Genomic DNA, 16292 nt, shown 5'->3' with positions numbered 1-16292 from the left:
GGCGGGTTGGAATGTCTGCACAGAAGGAGACTCCACAACCCCCTGGGCAGCCTGGGCCAGGCTCTGCCACCCTCACCAGGAACACGTTTCTTCTCAAATTGAAGTGGAACCTCCTGTGTTCCAGTTTGAACCCATTGCCCCTTGTCCTGTCACTGGTTGTCACCGAGGAGACACCGAGGCTCCATCCTCCTGACACTCACTCTTTATATATTTATAAACATTAATGAGGTAGTTGTTCCATTTAAAAGCTGAGCAGGGTAGTTACCGCCATCCTGTAACATGTGGTCAGTTCTTACTCGTCTCCTGTTACCCAGATTATTAATTTTGACGTTTTCCAGTCAGCCCAGACCCGCGGGTGGAGCGCGGCCTCGGGCGGGCGCGGGACTCGAACCCTCACCTCTGCGCTATGGCGGGGGGGCGGAGCTTCTGCCTAACTGTCGCCTTGGGCAGCCACTCAACGGCTGCCGGGGGCGGGGCGCCGCCGTGACGAGGCGCCGGTGGGTTCGGCGGGAACGGGAAGGCCCCGGGGTGGGGGATGGCGGTCTCGGGGATGCTCTCCCCGGGCTGGTGGCGACTCAGGGCTCGCGGAGGCCTTGGGGCTTAACCCCCGTCACACCTTGTGTGTCTTTCCCGCAGGGTTGGCAGGAGGCTCGGCGGGTGACCATGGAGTGTGGAGATCAGAGGCGGCCTCCATGCTGAACGTTACTGGTGTCAATAGCGACCGATGTCCGCTGGTGCCCGGTAGCGCCCCGGTCCCCAGGCCCCTATGAATCCATCGCTGCCGCGCTCTGCTTCGCCCCAGGTAAAAGAGGAGAGTTGACAACCGGAGCGCTTTGTTTTGAACATGAAAGTGCTCGTTGTACCGCTAACCATGTCAGTCGGGGGCCACAGGTGGTACTGCGAGCGTGAGGGACTTTTTCGAATACTCTCTGTTTCTAATCTAAACATATTTTTACTTAAAACCTCAATTTTATTATCGGAGAATCGGTCGCTTCTTTGCGTTGAAATGTGTTCCGTGTGTTACCTGTTACAGAAACTTGGCCCCAGCCTTGAGAACAGCACCATTCAGAAACAGAGGCAAGAGCTCCAGGTTTTAATTGCAGAACTGAAAGATCGAGATCAGGAACTCAATGACATGGTGGCGGTGCATCAGAGACAGCTGCTGGCCTGGGAGGATGATCGGCAAAAGGTCCTGACTTTAGCGGAACGATGCAGCTTATTGAACCGTAAGTATTGTGTGGAAGGGATAAGACCGGGGTCTTTGAAGTATGTCCAGGCACTTAGATTTATCAAAAACAATTTGGCATCCTATAAGGAACCATTTCCTACCCGTTAACCTTAAATTTGGTTGTCTTTCTGAGATCAGCATTTCCACAGGAGTACTAAAGCAATCTGATCTTGAAGGGGACATGATAATCAGATCGCTCTTGTTTGAATATGTAAATTGCTGCTGTGGACTCTTTTTAAAATAATCTGACAAAATACATGTGGGGGGAGAGAACAATTTGTGAACATGCTGGTGTGCTGCAGAGCCCTGTGCCCTGAGGTTGTGCTGAACAGCTCTGACAGCATCTGCAAACCACCAGCTCATCACCTGGCAGCTCTGACATCAACCACAAGCCACCCGCTCGCCACCTGCCAGCTCGGAACAGTCTCATTTGACAGCCACAATGCAGAGATCCCCACAGAGTTTCTATTTCATCTGACCGAGGTAGCGAGGGAATCCTGCTTCAGAGCATCCATTTCTGAATCGCGTGATTTAAAACCACTGGATTAAACTATTTCTGAGATTTAAAAAATTGCATGACAGTATCTGAGCTGTTTTCTCACAGATACCTTGTCTCCCTTCTTTTCAGATGAGCTGAACAAGAGAAATGAAATTATAAAATCACTGACCAAAAGGATAAAGTTCTTAGAATCTCAACAGAATGACAGTAAGACAACATTTGAAAATACACAACAGAAGTTTAAAGAGCTGTCTCAAAAAGCGACAGATGCAACGATTCACTGTCAGGCCCTGGAGGTAGGAGTTGAGCAATGGTCTGATTCTTGCAGTTCTTGCATGTACAGAACACCAGTGGCAGTTGTGAGTTTTCCTAGTGAATAAATATTTCATATTAAGGCTCCTGAGTTGCATTTGTCTTTTAGTTTGGTAATGTTAGATTAAGGTGCAGCTCTGATTTGTTGAAAAAAAACCCAAAAAAGCCATTCATGGTGTTTAAATAAAGTTGTGCACACATTTAGTAGAAAAATAGTTATTTGAATCACTGAAGTAGTAGCTGACACTCTTGTTTCCATTCTCTAGGAGAAAAATCAAAGTCTCCACTGCTCGGTTTTGGAACTGTCTCTAAAAGCAGGGCAGCTGCAAGCGAGAGAACAGGAGCTTCTTACTATGCTGAAGCTGAAGGTAACATCTGCCGTCACCAGGCACTAAATGCGGTCACAGTGCAGTTCCTGGTGACTGTACTGTGGTGTAGTGACCACTGATCTTGCTGCTTTTTAATTTTTAGGCTTGTTTGAGAAGGAAAAAGTGGCCAACAGACAATAAATAGGTTTATTTTCATGAACAAGCTTGTTTCCTGGCTTTGATTTTGCTTTTTCCTTAAGAGCTCAGAAGGAAATCTGTGAAGTGATTATAACTACTGCAGTAAGAAGTACGGTTGTTTTGTCAAAATCCATACAGACAAAACAATAATCAAGAATAAATTCTATTTCATATTTCAGGATGAGGCCATACTTGAAACAACTGATTACATTACTGAGTTTACATCCAAATTCAAAAAGCTGGAAAGCGCATTGCGTGCCGCAAAGACAGAGGAATTCAGCCTCAACAAAGAAAAGCAAGACCTCAAACTGAGACTGAAAGAACTAATACTTGAAACAAATAAGCTGAAAGGTAAATGTTTCTACTGGGCACCTAATTTGGTGTAGACCAGCATGGCTCGTTTTCATTCTGGGAAATATTACGTTTTGTTTTAAAGGTGATCTCTGTGAAAAGGTGAAAGAGAACAATAAGCAGCGGGAAGAAATCATTCACCTCCAACAAGAAAATGGCTCTTTGAGGAATGAGCTCACGCTTTTTGGTGAGTGTGGGCCCTGGGCTTTTCACTCTTTAGCTTTCAGCAGCTCAGAGACTTCCAGACAACAACAGTTCACTAATATCTGTGAAGGAGGCGGCTACTCCACCTTCCTTTTGCAGTTTTGTGTGTCATTCTTCTCTGAAAGCAATACCTAGGGCTTCTGCACAGACAGCTTATAAAATCTTGTAAAAGCACAAAGTTCACCAGTATGGTTACACATGGGGGAATAAATGGCTCAGAGGATTCTCTTTGAGACTCTCATGTCTCCTGTGCTATTAATACAATAAACGGGGGTGACATTCTCCCTGCTGATGTAGGTTGTGTAGAAAGTGGTGACCTACTGAAAAGAAACCATATTCAAAACCTAAAGCTCAGGCTCTGTGAAATCACCAGCCCTTCCGCTCCCTCTGGTATTTGTATGGCTGATGGTTTTGGTTTAGCCGGGTTTAACATGCAGGACTTGGTAAACTGCAGCTTGTTATCTGTTGATACCTTCCCTTTGGTTTTGGGTAGAGAGGAACTTCTCCACGCTGCGGTGAATAAGGCAGGCAGACTGGGTGCTGCAGTATTACAGACAAGCAATATATACCTTGAAAGATTAGGTGACCCAAGATATCGTCTGCTGTGAGATTATTTACTTGCCTATCACTTTTTATCTGCCATTACCTTTGCCAAATATTGATCCCATGTCTCATTGTTTTAAAAACCATAGTAATGGGAAGTGTTTCCCAGCACTTCCCTGTACAATGAAGTCAATGGAGCAGAATACTACTGCTGGGAAAATAAAGCTGGTGAAAAGTCTGAGGAAAATCCTTAAGTTGTTTGGTTGTCTTATAGTTTCTGTGTTCTTTTTATTTTGAGGGGAAACAGAACCAGCTGATCACAATAAAATGGTTTGGTACCTATTTCTACTGCTACGGACATACGTGTTAACAAATGTACTTTGTGTCTGTTCGCTTCAAGTAATTAAAAAATTGTATGTGTTTTGAAACAGTTGAGAAAGCAAAGAGAAAGGATCAGCTTCTTCAGCTGGCCAAGTCTAAGCAGGCACGGACTGACACAGAACTATCGATCTTGCGACAGGTAGAACCCTCATTGTGTTTCTACTCTGAGATTATGAAGGCATTGTAAATAACTTCAGATCTACACAGAACAGTATAAAAATATTAGATTGAGGTATTGTTAATTAAGAAAATAAATCAAATTTGCTGCCCCCCCCAGCTGAACTCCCAGCGCAAAGGGACATACTGCACTGAAAGGTCTGTTTTTCAAGAAAATCAGTGTTTTCACCTGCACTCATTTGGGGATCTCAAGGCATAATCAGTTCTTTTAAATTGCAAATAACTGATTGGTGGGTTATTGTCTACATTAGCTTTACAGAAAATCCCCTGCTGAAAACCTGCCTGGATCATCGTTGCCCATCTTGTAATACCACATAATTTAAACAACATAATAACAACATATATTCAATTTCAAATAAGAATAGCGATATTGTATTTACGGTTTCCATTTTAGCAGACTTCTGTGGTCTTCTAACAGAAATAGTGTTTATTGCCGCAAAACTTTATTTTCCTAAATACATGCAGAGCTGGCCCCTTAGATATGCAAGTTTTTGACAACAGTTTTTTCTACAGTTATTGATTGATCATAATATTTTGAGGATACAGCCATGTGTTAGTACCTGATGACAACGTCCCTGCGCTCCAGACTTTCACTGAAGCAAATGACTGTCTTTAAACAGATCTATGCCAAACAGCAGCGTGACTTGCAGTTTCTTCATGTCCATTTAGAGAGCTCTCAGGAATTAACGCAAAAACATGAAAAGGCGGCACGTGACAGCAGGTAAAGTAATCCTTTTTTTTTCCACTAGTTTACACTGAGACTTCACTGTTCAGCCATGATTAACATCCTACAAGAGATTTGTGCTGTGAAAACAGTGGCTTTGTTGGACTCAACCACAGACATCCAGTGATGTTGTCTGTGACGTTTTTTAGCTTGGTCAGGAGACACCGTGAGTATCAGTTGCAGAATAAAGCATTGTGAGCAGGCCGGAGAGTTCATTAATTAAAAAAAATTAATAGTTCAGTGGTAGGGGTGTTAATCCCGCCTGCTACTATTTCTGTTTAAAAAAATCCAAGTTTGTTGAGCTTTCATATTAGGAAATCAGTGCACACCCTGAGGTTCAGGCAGAATCACCATACTATATAAAAAACATGAGGGAACTCTCTCATTTTGGAGAGTAACAGTCAAATCTGGGCAGACTTGTGTCGGCTTTGGGCAGGACACAGCTGCCTGTTGGTGTATGAACAACCACAGAACCCTGGCTACAGCCCCTGGTTAATGTATAGCTTGAACCTCGAGTACAGTTGTGTATTTAAATGCAGTATTTCTGACTGTTTTCTTTATCGTGCCATTGTAGCGTGGCTGTGACATTCTCTGCCCCCGACAGTAACAGCGAGACAGAGCCGGTTAGGACTGAGGGCACCCACGGGATATGCGAGGAGTGTGGAACTGCACCAGTTCCAAAAAGTAGGGTAAAAACCACCTCAGAGATGTGTGAAGTAGATAATAGACCGGTACTGAATGCATCAGACGTGGAGGAAACTACCTCAGCGTGCTTAAACCAGCGTCAGAAGGTTGTGAAAGTCTTGGCTGTGCTTACGGAAGAAGAAAAGCAGGATGTTGCATCAAGCTCTGATGAGCCAGGCAGTGAAGTATTTTGTGAGGCAAACAACACAAGGCCATTGAGAAACAGGGACATTTGTGAGCATGGGGTGGAAAACAGAGACCAGCGAAGCTTTGAGTCACCTTTGCCTCAATGTGAGCATGGGCTTAACGTCGGTTCTTGTGTAGATTCGCAAAGTACTTCGATCCAGAACACCCTCATGTTTGACAAAACCGATAATGGAAATAAAACCCGGGAAGAGAGAACTGGAATTCTGTTCGGCCACAAAAGCCGAGAGTCTCCCGCTGCCGTTCACAAGGCTGAACTAGATTCCTGTAGTAATAACTTCACCATAAAAAAAGATGCCCGATGGACGCCAATATCGGATCCGGAATGGCTGAAGATTTTCAAACCCATAAAAGGAGGTGGAAGTGTACAGCACGGAAAAGATTGCAGCTGTCTCAGGACCGCACAAGACATGAAATGTGCCAGCTCAAAAAGGTTATGTGCTTGTTAAATTTAAGAAATAGGTACAAACTCGAGTTATATAGAAACCTGGGTATACAAGCTCTCAATTTATATTATCTTAAATGATGTTTAAGGTGTTTTAAAATGAGTCTACCAACTTGAAAAGTAGTAAATTGAACTAAGTTAAAATAGCTCTAAGTATGATGATTCTGATTTTCTGCATCTATTTTTTCACATCTCTCATCCCCAAGAGGTGTGTGGGTAGGAGAGTTGCAATACCACATAGCTTGCCAAGTAAACTCATTGAGAAAAATGCAGATTTAAAACAAATCTTCTGATTTTTTTAAAAATCCCGGATGTTGCTTGTATATCTGGTGGGTAAAATACATCCTGAGCAGAGCTGGACTTCTGCAGTGGTGTTTCTAGAAGGCAAGAAGCAAACTTAGATTGTATTTGATGCTGTAGTAACCGCGTTATTTCTGTTGAGAAACCACACGGTGGCTGGGCAGGAATGTAGGACACTCCACGCAGGCCACGTTCCCCGCTCAGAGGGGAAAACGGGACGGCAAGACTTAAAGGACAATAATCTGTCCCCTCTGCCGTGTCTTTTTTCACAGGACTCGATCCCTGCGTTTGTATTGGGGGAGGAAAAAGGACACGTGGTTGGGGATGGGCAGAATGAGGTTTCTGACGCTGAGAAGTGTCGGAAAAAACCCTCAGGTGTCTCAATGGTATTGGAAGGTGTCTGAGATCAAAGTGCTGCTTTGCATTTGTAGAAGTTGTTTTTATGCCTGCACAAGCAAGGACATTCAGAACTGAGACTTTCTGTGGATTTGTTGTGTTGGTTCCTCTAATTCCCTTCAAAAAATTGACTAACCAGCTCTATTTTAGAAGGATTTCTAGAGTTTTAGAGAGATTTCTTAGCTGCCTTTTAGGCAGAGAAGGGGGAGTAGCTTTTCAGGTGGTGGTTTGACAAGTACAGTAAATGAACAGCTGTTTAAACCTGTGAAGAATTTTAGCCAGCGAGTCTGCCCGATGTCCAAACAAATCCGTGTTATGGAATGGAAATACCTGAGGTACTGGTGTTTTCAGTCTGTGCTGCTTTTGAGACAAAAATATTATAGAAATCGTTAGTGCAGAGACACAGACCTGTTCAGAAACAAGGTGAATGGGCAGCCGTTGGAAAAGAATGCTGTCCCGGCACATTCCCACACAGCTCGGCTGAGCTTCGCGCTCTGTCTGGACTCTCTCTAGTTTCCACTGGCCATCAGTCATTAAAAAGACTCCATTCCCCTTATATCTCCCCTGAGCTTTCTTATCTCCTCCCCCAGCAGCACAAATGACACACTGCCAGCCCTCCACATCTCTTTTGGGGCTGAATCATGAAAATTGCTTTCATTTTTTTGTCTTGTCCTTAAGGAGATTTGAGGGGAGAAAGGACAAATTTGACCTGGGCAACGCCAGCAGAGCAGATATTGTTTAAGGGAGAGCAGCTCTGCCCTTTTGGGATTTGCTGCTGAGCGATCGAGTTTTCTTGATGCCCAAATTTTGTCCTGGGAGCTCTGCTAATTGGGGATGGATTGACTGGGTGCAAATCCCAGCCCATCTGCTCTCCAGCCTCTGCTGACTAATTTGCCAGCGAATGAATTCTCACCCCGTAAATGGGAGGAAGGCAGGAGTACCGCAGTTGGCAGCGTGGGCTTCTCGTTGAGGCATTAACGGCGGAGGCCAAACACAACATTCCCCTGGGACTTGCCTCTGCATCCCCTGGTTTTCCATTGCTGGCTCTGTGGCGCTGGGGATGGATTTGGTGCATAGGGAAGGGTGCTGGCACCTCCCTGTCAGCCCAGCAAATATTTTTGACATGAGTTCTTGAATTCTGGAACAGCCAACAAGAAGGCTATTAATGCAGCGAAATACCTTATCCCAGTGCAGAGGGATTGTGAAATCCTGTAGTGCGGGAATCATTTGTGTCTGCTCTTAGTGACTTGGTTTATGTTGGATCAACATTTGCTGCCTTTGGATTTTTATCTCGATTCTGGTCTTAAAGACGGAACGTCAGCAGTTACCTGTTGAGCGTGCTCTGGTTGGGCTGAGCCATCTCCCTGCCCCAAATCCAACCTGTTTTCCTCCCAACCTGTGTATCCTTCGCATTTCTCCAAAGCTTTTCCCCGTCAGAAGCTCACAAACTTGAGCTTTCTCTCTTAAATCCTATTGTGTCCCAGTGTTTTACAAGAGAAGTGAAAGGATGCACACTGTCATTTAATTTGCTTTTCAGACACTCCTAAATACACTCAGATACACCCAGTGCTAAATTATATTTCGTTTTGCTTTAAAAGCTAAGGGAAGGTGGGTGCCGGTAGATTGTGTGCTTCAACTCTACGCTCAAACGATAGTCAAGCAACTGAGTTTTGGGTTTAATGGCAGTTTACCCAAACTGCACTTCAGATGTAGTGTTTGCTGCTCTATTTAAAAATAAATCAAATAAAGCCTCTCTGGGAAAACTCTCCTGTGTGCTCTAAAGTCAGATGATGACTTTAAAAGTCCGAGATTCCCTGGAAAAGTACAGCTACAAATATGAATTTGCCTAATGGTTGGTTAGAAAAACAAAGGGAGTAGGATATGGGAGTAGGAGGAGTACTGGAGTATCGGGAGGAACCAGATATCACCTTTTGTGTGCTCTTTGCAAGGTTAAATAGATACTCGAGCACGTGGTAATGTCATTCTTGAAAGGGGATGAATGTCAAACTGTTTTCCTCAGCAGATGAAACTGTTCTAAAGAAGCTGTTAAACATGGGAACCGCTCTGAGGAACAGAGCAACCTCACGTGCTTGATGGTTTTCTTGGCTCAGGGCCTGTAGTTATTTATATTGTCCCGTGATTTTCCTTTGGAAGTTTAAAAAGGATGGTGATACTTTTTTTGGCAATGTCTTAATTTTTTTAACAGTGAGGAAAACGTGGATCTGAGTTCTTTCCACTTGGATTCTCCCTGTTTGACGTCCACCCAGAAGGGAGACAGGCCGCTCAGATGCAAGAAATTCTCGGGTGAAGACTTTCCTCTGGAGATCAATGATCTGTCGGTGATTAAGCCAACAAACAGACCCTGCAGCACTGCTGTGGAACAAGTCAGTATTTTATTGCAGACTGTACTTCATTAATTGTAGGGGGAATTGTGACCGATGGTAGGAAAGCGAATATTTGCCGGTGTGGAAGAACTAGAGACTCGAATGATGAGACAGCAGGTTTAAAGCAAAGTGGTAAAATACTTTTCTGAAATAATTTCTTATTCTCTTAAAATGTCTTAAGTCACGGTGTCTAAAAGACAATAAGCATTTGAAATTAAAGACTTCTGGATACTGGCTGATATATGGTAATTCCAGTAAAGCACGATGTCTGAGTACAATTGGACACAGTTGTTGGAAGCTATGGGACACTTTCGTTCTCGTTCCACCTGATTTTCCCTCTTTCTCATGTCTTTATTTGCTTACTCAGGTTGTGTGCGCTATGCACGAGTCTGTGTGAAAATGTCACAAAGGTGACTTTAGGCAGGACCTCTGTGTTTAGCAGGAATATCTGCGTTTAGACAGAGTCTGGAGCAGTGCTGTGTGGGAGTATTTTGAACTGAGACTTTTCGAAACAGAAGCGATGATTCTCAGTATGTTACCATCCTTTGACATATTCCAAAAAGATCATTTAATAACTTCGGCTCGTTTTCCGTCCCCTCCAGGACACCGGTTCCCCGGTGAGGAAGCTGCAGCACGCGTTGGCCGAGTCTCGACAGATGGTCGCTGATCTGGAGCTTAGCGCTCTCCTCCACACCAGCCCTCGCCGCAGCCCCAACAGCAGCAGCATTAATACGGTACATCCCGCTCCCCTACGACGAGATCTAGTTGGCAGGAAGGGTGGTTGTGAACATCCTTGCCCTTACGCTTGACGTTTCTATGACATTACAAACGATATCCTCATCACACTTTGCTAAAGAGAAAATTCCTGCGTGCCTGAGCACGAAGTACTTGAAATTTTATTATAGGATTCTTCATGGCTTCTCAAGGTCAGGACAGGATTTGACTTTTGCACATGTCTAAACAGATGGAAGGAAGAAGTCATTTTGGAGCAAGCTGCAGGAGGTCTAGAAAAAAGCGAGCGGCAGTATGACTTATGTTCAACACTGGTTTATTACGTTGAGTATCTTTGTGGAACGGAGGAGAGTTTAGGAAATATCTGATCCATAGAATAGTTTTGTATGTCAATTTAAACCAGACTCTCAGCTTAAAAAACTTCAGAGTTTTTGTGGGCTAATAGTTTTAGTTCCTTCATTGCAGGGTCAGAGAACATACTCAATGGTCAAAGAAAATAACCCGAATATAGCTGTCACGGCAATTTATTTTATGAGCGTGAATGCTGATAGGGAGTTTCTGCCTTGAATACGTGGGCAATAGGAGTCATTGGAGACGGGGGCACTTGTTTGTTTTCATAAACATCCTTAAGAATTTCTGTCTTGTTTGACAAGGACACTGCACCATTCATCACTAAAAATGAGTAAACTTGTGCTGATGCGTATCACAAAGGGAGAATTTAGGCTTTGGGTTTTAAAGCAGACTCCTAATGAGAAGGCTGCATGCCGAAACCTCAGCTTTCTGCTGAAACGTTTTACCTCTAAAAACATTGCACTCCTTGAATCCTTACATGAACTTAACCAGAACAATGTTACTATAAGTAGCAGTCAAAGTAATTTTGATAACATTCAGAACCATAAAACCTTAGCTGGGCTGGGACTGACTGAGCTTGTGTGCCAGTGTTTACATTAACTCAAAGGATGTTTTGTTCAGAAGTTCATCTGCGGGATTTCACGTGGTGTGAAAGCAGCAGTGGAGATTTCGCAAAGCCCGTCTTGTAGGAGGGATTCCTGAAAAGCTCTTCAGAGAGCAGCGGCTGCTCGTGGCCCCACCAGCTGTCACCTCCTGCTCGGCACGTCCCAGCTCGGCTGAACCAGCCTGCGTGACTCTGCTTTATAACCTGATCTTGCATTTTTGAGCTTGGAAATTGGCTTCTCGGTCAGAACAATTGCTTTAGTGGACAGAAAATAAAGCAGGCTGGTGTTTAGCGGTGGGAGCAGCTTCTGAACCACATCTGTAGAACTTTGATCTGCTTCGTAGCGGTTCTGGGCAAAAACTTGTCAAGCGTGTTTTAGTTAATCTATGCAGGCCAACTAATCTGTGCTTAAAACCAGGTTAACCTGAGGCTGGTTTAAACTACGCTTTAAAACATAATCTAATCAAATATAAACCTTAGAATTTAATCAGTATTTGTACCTGTTGGATTCTGTGCCCTGCTTGGGGGAGGGAGAAGAGGGAATTAAATAGTGCTTGCTGCTCACGGGTTTGAATCTGACAGCTCTGTAATGTTTATTATCTGAGTTCTTTGATTTCCACATAGTGTTTTTGGGTTACAATATAGACAGCAGAACTTGCAGAAGCTCTTCACAGAACCCAGTTATCTGCTGCGGAAGAAAGAGATGTTAAACTTCCATTCTTTTCTCTATGACATCCAGTGAGTATGAAGGTGTTTTCAGCTTGGTAGTTTTCTCTTTGTTTGTTTCCTTCTTTATAAATGCATCTGAGTTATGGACTTCTGGGATGAGCCTGGCACAAGATTGAAAGTGCCCTGCTCACAATGCATTTCCAATAACACTTTTGTGAGCGCTGTAACAGCAAATAGACATTAAGGCAGCAAGGAATTCCTTTAGTCAAATGATTCAACGTTTCTCCAGCATCTTCCTCATCCTCTGGGCAGTAAGATCTCGCAGCTCCATTCCCGAGTACCTGCAAACCGCTTATTGTAGTTAAAATCCTTCTGTGTGCTACAGATAACAGGATCAAGGATATGAACATTGTTGAGTAAGAGATTGGGAAGTGGTTTTCAGTGCCGCGGCCAAGGGCTGGTTTAGCATATTGTTCCTGGACTCTGAGATCCAAAAGTAGAATGTGTTGAATAGGGCTGTGTCAGAACATAAAAAACCAGCAGCAGCCTTGCCCATAGCAGATTGTTTTTCTTTTTGAATCAGGAAGTTTCTCGCTCTCTGATTATTTGTTCTACCAGTGTGAGTTGGATGCTTGCAATAGGCACCGTGTTGTCTGGTTCTGAGGACAAAAGATTAACCAGATATGGTTAAAATACCAAACACTACCTGAAACTGAAAAACAACTAGCAACAACGGGGGGCAAAACTGACAAAAAGAAGAGATCTTCCCGTGCTGACACAACCCAAGCGCGTGTCTGCAAAGGGAAGTTCTTACACAGCGAGCTGGAGCGTGGAGCTGTGTGGTGTGGGGTTTCTAATCGCGATCAGCTGTGATCCAGTGCAAGCTGGTGCTCAGTTCTCCTCTCGGTATATTCCACCTGCGGTCCCCAAACTGCTGCTGTCCTGTGTCCCCAAACCCACTGTGTCCCCGGGGACTGGGGCTGGTTCATAGCGACCTTGTGTTCTGCTGTTTCTGCAGGTTTGTGTTGCATTAGGTCTGGAGACGCTGAGTCTTCTTTCGAAATAAGTTGGGTTTCCTTAGCGCGCGCTAATGGGCTCTTGTAGGAAATGGATGCTGAGTAGCTGGAATGCCGCGTCTCGCTCTGCTGTGATGTCCCTGTGCAGAGATCTCTGCTTTTCCTAACGAGAGCCCTGAGGTAAAAGAAGCTGGAGGTTTTATAGGTCGAAGCCAGCGCTGTGAATTGCATCCTGAAACTACTGCTGTTAAAAAGTTTCAGGAGCAAATCCCCAAAACTGCTGAGCACCGTGCTGACCCAGCAAAGCGGCGAGCGGGCGCTTAGCCTACAGGAATAATCTCGTTTGCTGCAAGTGAGAAAGAACCGGTGGAACAAACGCACCCACGATTCACTGTAGATCCATGATGAGAGTTAGTGACTGTGCAAGTCGCTGGCTGCTGCGTAATTCTTACTTTCTTCGTTATTAAAACGCGCTGAATCACTGTGATCAGTCAAATCTAAAGCAGCATTTGCAGAGCTGATAGCGGGTCCAGAAATACCGAACGTCTGTGCAGTTTTGTATAGAGAAGTGATTGCCCTGATTTCGGTTGGGTTTGCGGCTTTTTTTAATTGCTGTGAAATCGTTTGCGGGCAGGTGCACTGATAACAGAGGCTGATTTCCTGAGTAGCTGACAGAGATTTGGCCGTTTTCATCAGTCGGTTGTTTTTCCTTTGGAGAGAGGCCGAGTGAGAGAGAGAGAAGAGGCACACGAAGGAGGAAACCAAGGAGTAAAGGGATATATTCAGTTTTGGACTCCGTAGCAAGTGCCACTGTGTGTAAACTGTGACTCAGCGGCTGGCCCAGGGCACAAAGATCACTCCTTTCTGCCAACCAAACTGGGAAGGTTTCATTTCATAACACCCCAGTGGTGTCCCTGAGACTGTAGTCGTTCCATATAGTGCTTTGTTTACCTTTCTCCTCTTTATATGTTTATTCAGTATTCTGTTTTCAGTCTGGAAATGTATAAGCATGATTGCTTAATATATTTTAGATGGAATGTTTCTGTCTTTTAATACAAATCTTTGATTTTCTGCAGTGGACGGAGAAGTTTCCAACATAGAATGAATTCTGAGAACTGAAGATCATCAGCCCGTCAGCTACACTGGAAAGTCACCGAATGTTTTTCCATGGTTCTCTGAGCGTTTGAAAGACTCACAAGTGGCAAAAAGATGTGACCGTGCGGGCATATATTTTATCTTGCAATAAAACATAGAATTATGCCAAGATTAACAAAACTATTTTTATAGCTGAGCTCAGGTTAAACACTAGCTTGTTTTTTAAGAACCTTAAATGTGTGATTGTTATGACATAGGAACTATTTTTCTTACCTTTTTTTTTTTTATGGTGGCTCAGAAATATTTATAGAGCATGACACAGCCAAGCATTCTCTTTTTTTTTAGTTGATTGTTTTTGTTCTGGACTTCTTGCCATGTAGAGAGAGATGAATAATGTTTGTAGGAAGTTCCCAATTAGTGTGGTAAGCAGGAACTGCCTCCTACGTTGTTGAAATTGGAAAGCTGGCACCCACAAGACAGGGAAAACAACATTTCCACAGTCAGGAGCGAGTTATTCTGAACAGTTCTAATGAGATCAGGTGAGTCCGTGGGCTCCGTCAGCACCGAGCACAACATCACCGACTTTTTAGCATTTAAACTGTTTTTATCTCTGATTATTGGGCAAGATGTTTTCCGTTATCACTATTCGAACTTTTTAATTAAAAGATCAAGTTAGTTAATAAAGGTGATACCTTTGCTGTATCTTTCTTGCCTGTTTAACGCACCGTCCAGCACATTTAGTATGTAATTTATGACACTGTACACGAGTGGCCACGGGTCGCGTGGGGTTTGTGAGCAGTCGGGGTCACCCAAGCGCTGTGTCAGCGTTTTCCCTGTGCGGGGGCAGCTGAGGGGTGGGAGTCTCCGGCTCCATCCGCTGCCATGAATTAATCGCAGTAAAATAACAACCCTCGGTTTCCCCTTGTTAACTCTTTCATATAATTTTCTGCTTTCTCTTTAATTACCTAAATGACAGCCTGCTTTCCTTCGTGTACTAATGGCCTCAAAATTAGTCGACCAATTCTGATCATAGCCGCTGTCCTCCCAACTCTTTCCCTCCCTGCCCGCAAGCGTTACCCGCAGAGGGAACCTCAGCTTCTCACTTGTTTTATTTTTAAGTTTCCACAAGCCTTTAAAGCGCATTTGATTCCTCTACCTGCAGAGAAACTTTCCAGGCTCCATCTTCAAAATCAGCTGCTGTGGGTATGACAAAAATTCCCCCAAAAGCCACCAATTGGAATATCACAATGCTCACCCCAAAACTACCCAGCAACTCTAGTGTATGTCAAGCCCTGGAGAAATTGGTGTTAAATGTGTTTAGTGTTAGTGAGTGAAGGCTCCGAACCCCCTTGTGAATTTAAGATCTCAGCTGATGGCTTTAAAATCAATATAGCAAACTGAGCTCAAGCGATGCAATAAGGATCCGCAGAGCCCTCAGAGTTTGTTTCAGGGCTGCCCCAGATTTGTGGGATGGGAAGAAGGGGAATATTTGGGTTAATTTATTTGGGCACGAAGTGACTTACAAACCAACTATTATCTACTTGCTCTGAGGCTTTTATCGAAACTCAAGCTGCCTCAAACTGAGCTGCCTTATTTCTGGAAGCATTACAAATACTCCAGGGAGTGCTTTTGCTATTGTATTGTTGTGCTGAATTATTATTAAAGAAAACAAAGCTGCCGCTCAGCTGCAGCCTGCTTTCCGCTGGGCTGGATTTGCTCTCTGCTGCTGGACTTTTCGAACGGGAAGGCTGAGAAGTGGTTAGTGATGAAGCTCTGAGTCTCTTAAGTGTGTTGTGTGTGTATTTCATAGAATCACAGAATGGTTTGGGTTGAAGGGACCTTCAAAGCTCACCCAGTGCCCCCCCTGCCATGCGCAGGGACATCTTCACCAGCTCAGGTTGCTCAGAGCCCCGTCCAGCCTGGCCTGGGATGTCTCCAGGGATGGTTCATCCACCACCTCTCTGGCCAACCTGGGCCAGGCTCTCACCACCCTCAGGGCCAACAATTTCTTCCTCATGTCCAGCCTGAATCTCCCTCCTTTAGTTTAAAACCATCACCCCTTGTCCTATCACAACAGGCCCTGCTCAAAAGTCTGTCCCCATCTTTCTTACCGGCCCCTTTTAAGCACTGAAAGGCACAATAAGGTGTCCCTAGAGCCTTCTCTTCTCCAGCTGAACACCCCAACTCTCAGCCTGTCCCACAGCAGAGCTGTTGCAGCCTCGGGTGGCTTGCAGGGTTTCTCTGAGTCGGATGGAGACGGGTCTGTTGTGCTGCTGGGAACGGGACGTACAACCGGCGCTAGGTGAGTGAGCAGAGCGGGAAGATGAACGCGGGGTCTGGAAGCACCGCGGCTGCAGCTTCGTGAGCCGGGGAAGAGCCCCGGTGGCTCCGGGCAGCGGGGCGGGGGCGGCTCGGCCGTGCCCCCGCTCCCCCCGGTCCCACCTGCCCGCGGGTGGGCGTGTGGCGGGCGGGGCCGGGCGCGGCCGC

General features: G+C 44.8%; 1 protein-coding gene across 9 annotated transcripts; it reads left to right on the top strand.

Moving 5' to 3' along the window:
- Positions 1 to 379: 379 nt before the first annotated feature.
- Positions 380 to 14507, top strand: CCDC62 (coiled-coil domain containing 62). 9 transcript variants are annotated; one of them, XM_065032846.1, is made up of 14 exons: positions 380 to 497; positions 637 to 802; positions 1034 to 1226; positions 1857 to 2023; positions 2306 to 2407; positions 2725 to 2896; positions 2982 to 3083; positions 4075 to 4163; positions 4822 to 4922; positions 5500 to 6246; positions 9161 to 9338; positions 9941 to 10072; positions 11671 to 11763; positions 13787 to 14507. In XM_065032846.1, the coding sequence occupies exons 2-13, from the start codon at positions 767 to 769 to the stop codon at positions 11755 to 11757; spliced, it is 2106 nt and encodes a 701-aa protein (XP_064888918.1). In that variant the 5' UTR covers positions 380 to 497; positions 637 to 766; the 3' UTR covers positions 11758 to 11763; positions 13787 to 14507. The 9 variants fall into 9 exon arrangements, with proteins under 9 accessions (XP_064888918.1, XP_064888920.1, XP_064888922.1 ...); XM_065032848.1 differs by having other exon boundaries at positions 11650 to 11763; XM_021285970.2 differs by having other exon boundaries at positions 466 to 528.
- Positions 14508 to 16292: the final 1785 nt, after the last annotated feature.

This window comes from Columba livia, chromosome 17 (genome assembly GCF_036013475.1).
Source record: "Columba livia isolate bColLiv1 breed racing homer chromosome 17, bColLiv1.pat.W.v2, whole genome shotgun sequence".
Lineage (NCBI taxonomy): Eukaryota > Metazoa > Chordata > Aves > Columbiformes > Columbidae > Columba > Columba livia.
Note: the sequence above shows the minus strand (reverse complement) of the source record. Positions and strands in the feature narration are given on the sequence as shown.

Bases quoted from the DNA above. Each gene is read 5' to 3' on its own strand.
- CCDC62 (XM_065032846.1), top strand. From the start codon at position 767: ATGAATCCATCGCTGCCGCGCTCTGCTTCGCCCCAG. The intron at 2,897-2,981 runs GTAAATGTTTCT...TTTGTTTTAAAG, and splicing joins TGAAACAAATAAGCTGAAAG to GTGATCTCTGTGAAAAGGTG. The intron at 9,339-9,940 runs GTCAGTATTTTA...CGTCCCCTCCAG, and splicing joins GCAGCACTGCTGTGGAACAA to GACACCGGTTCCCCGGTGAG.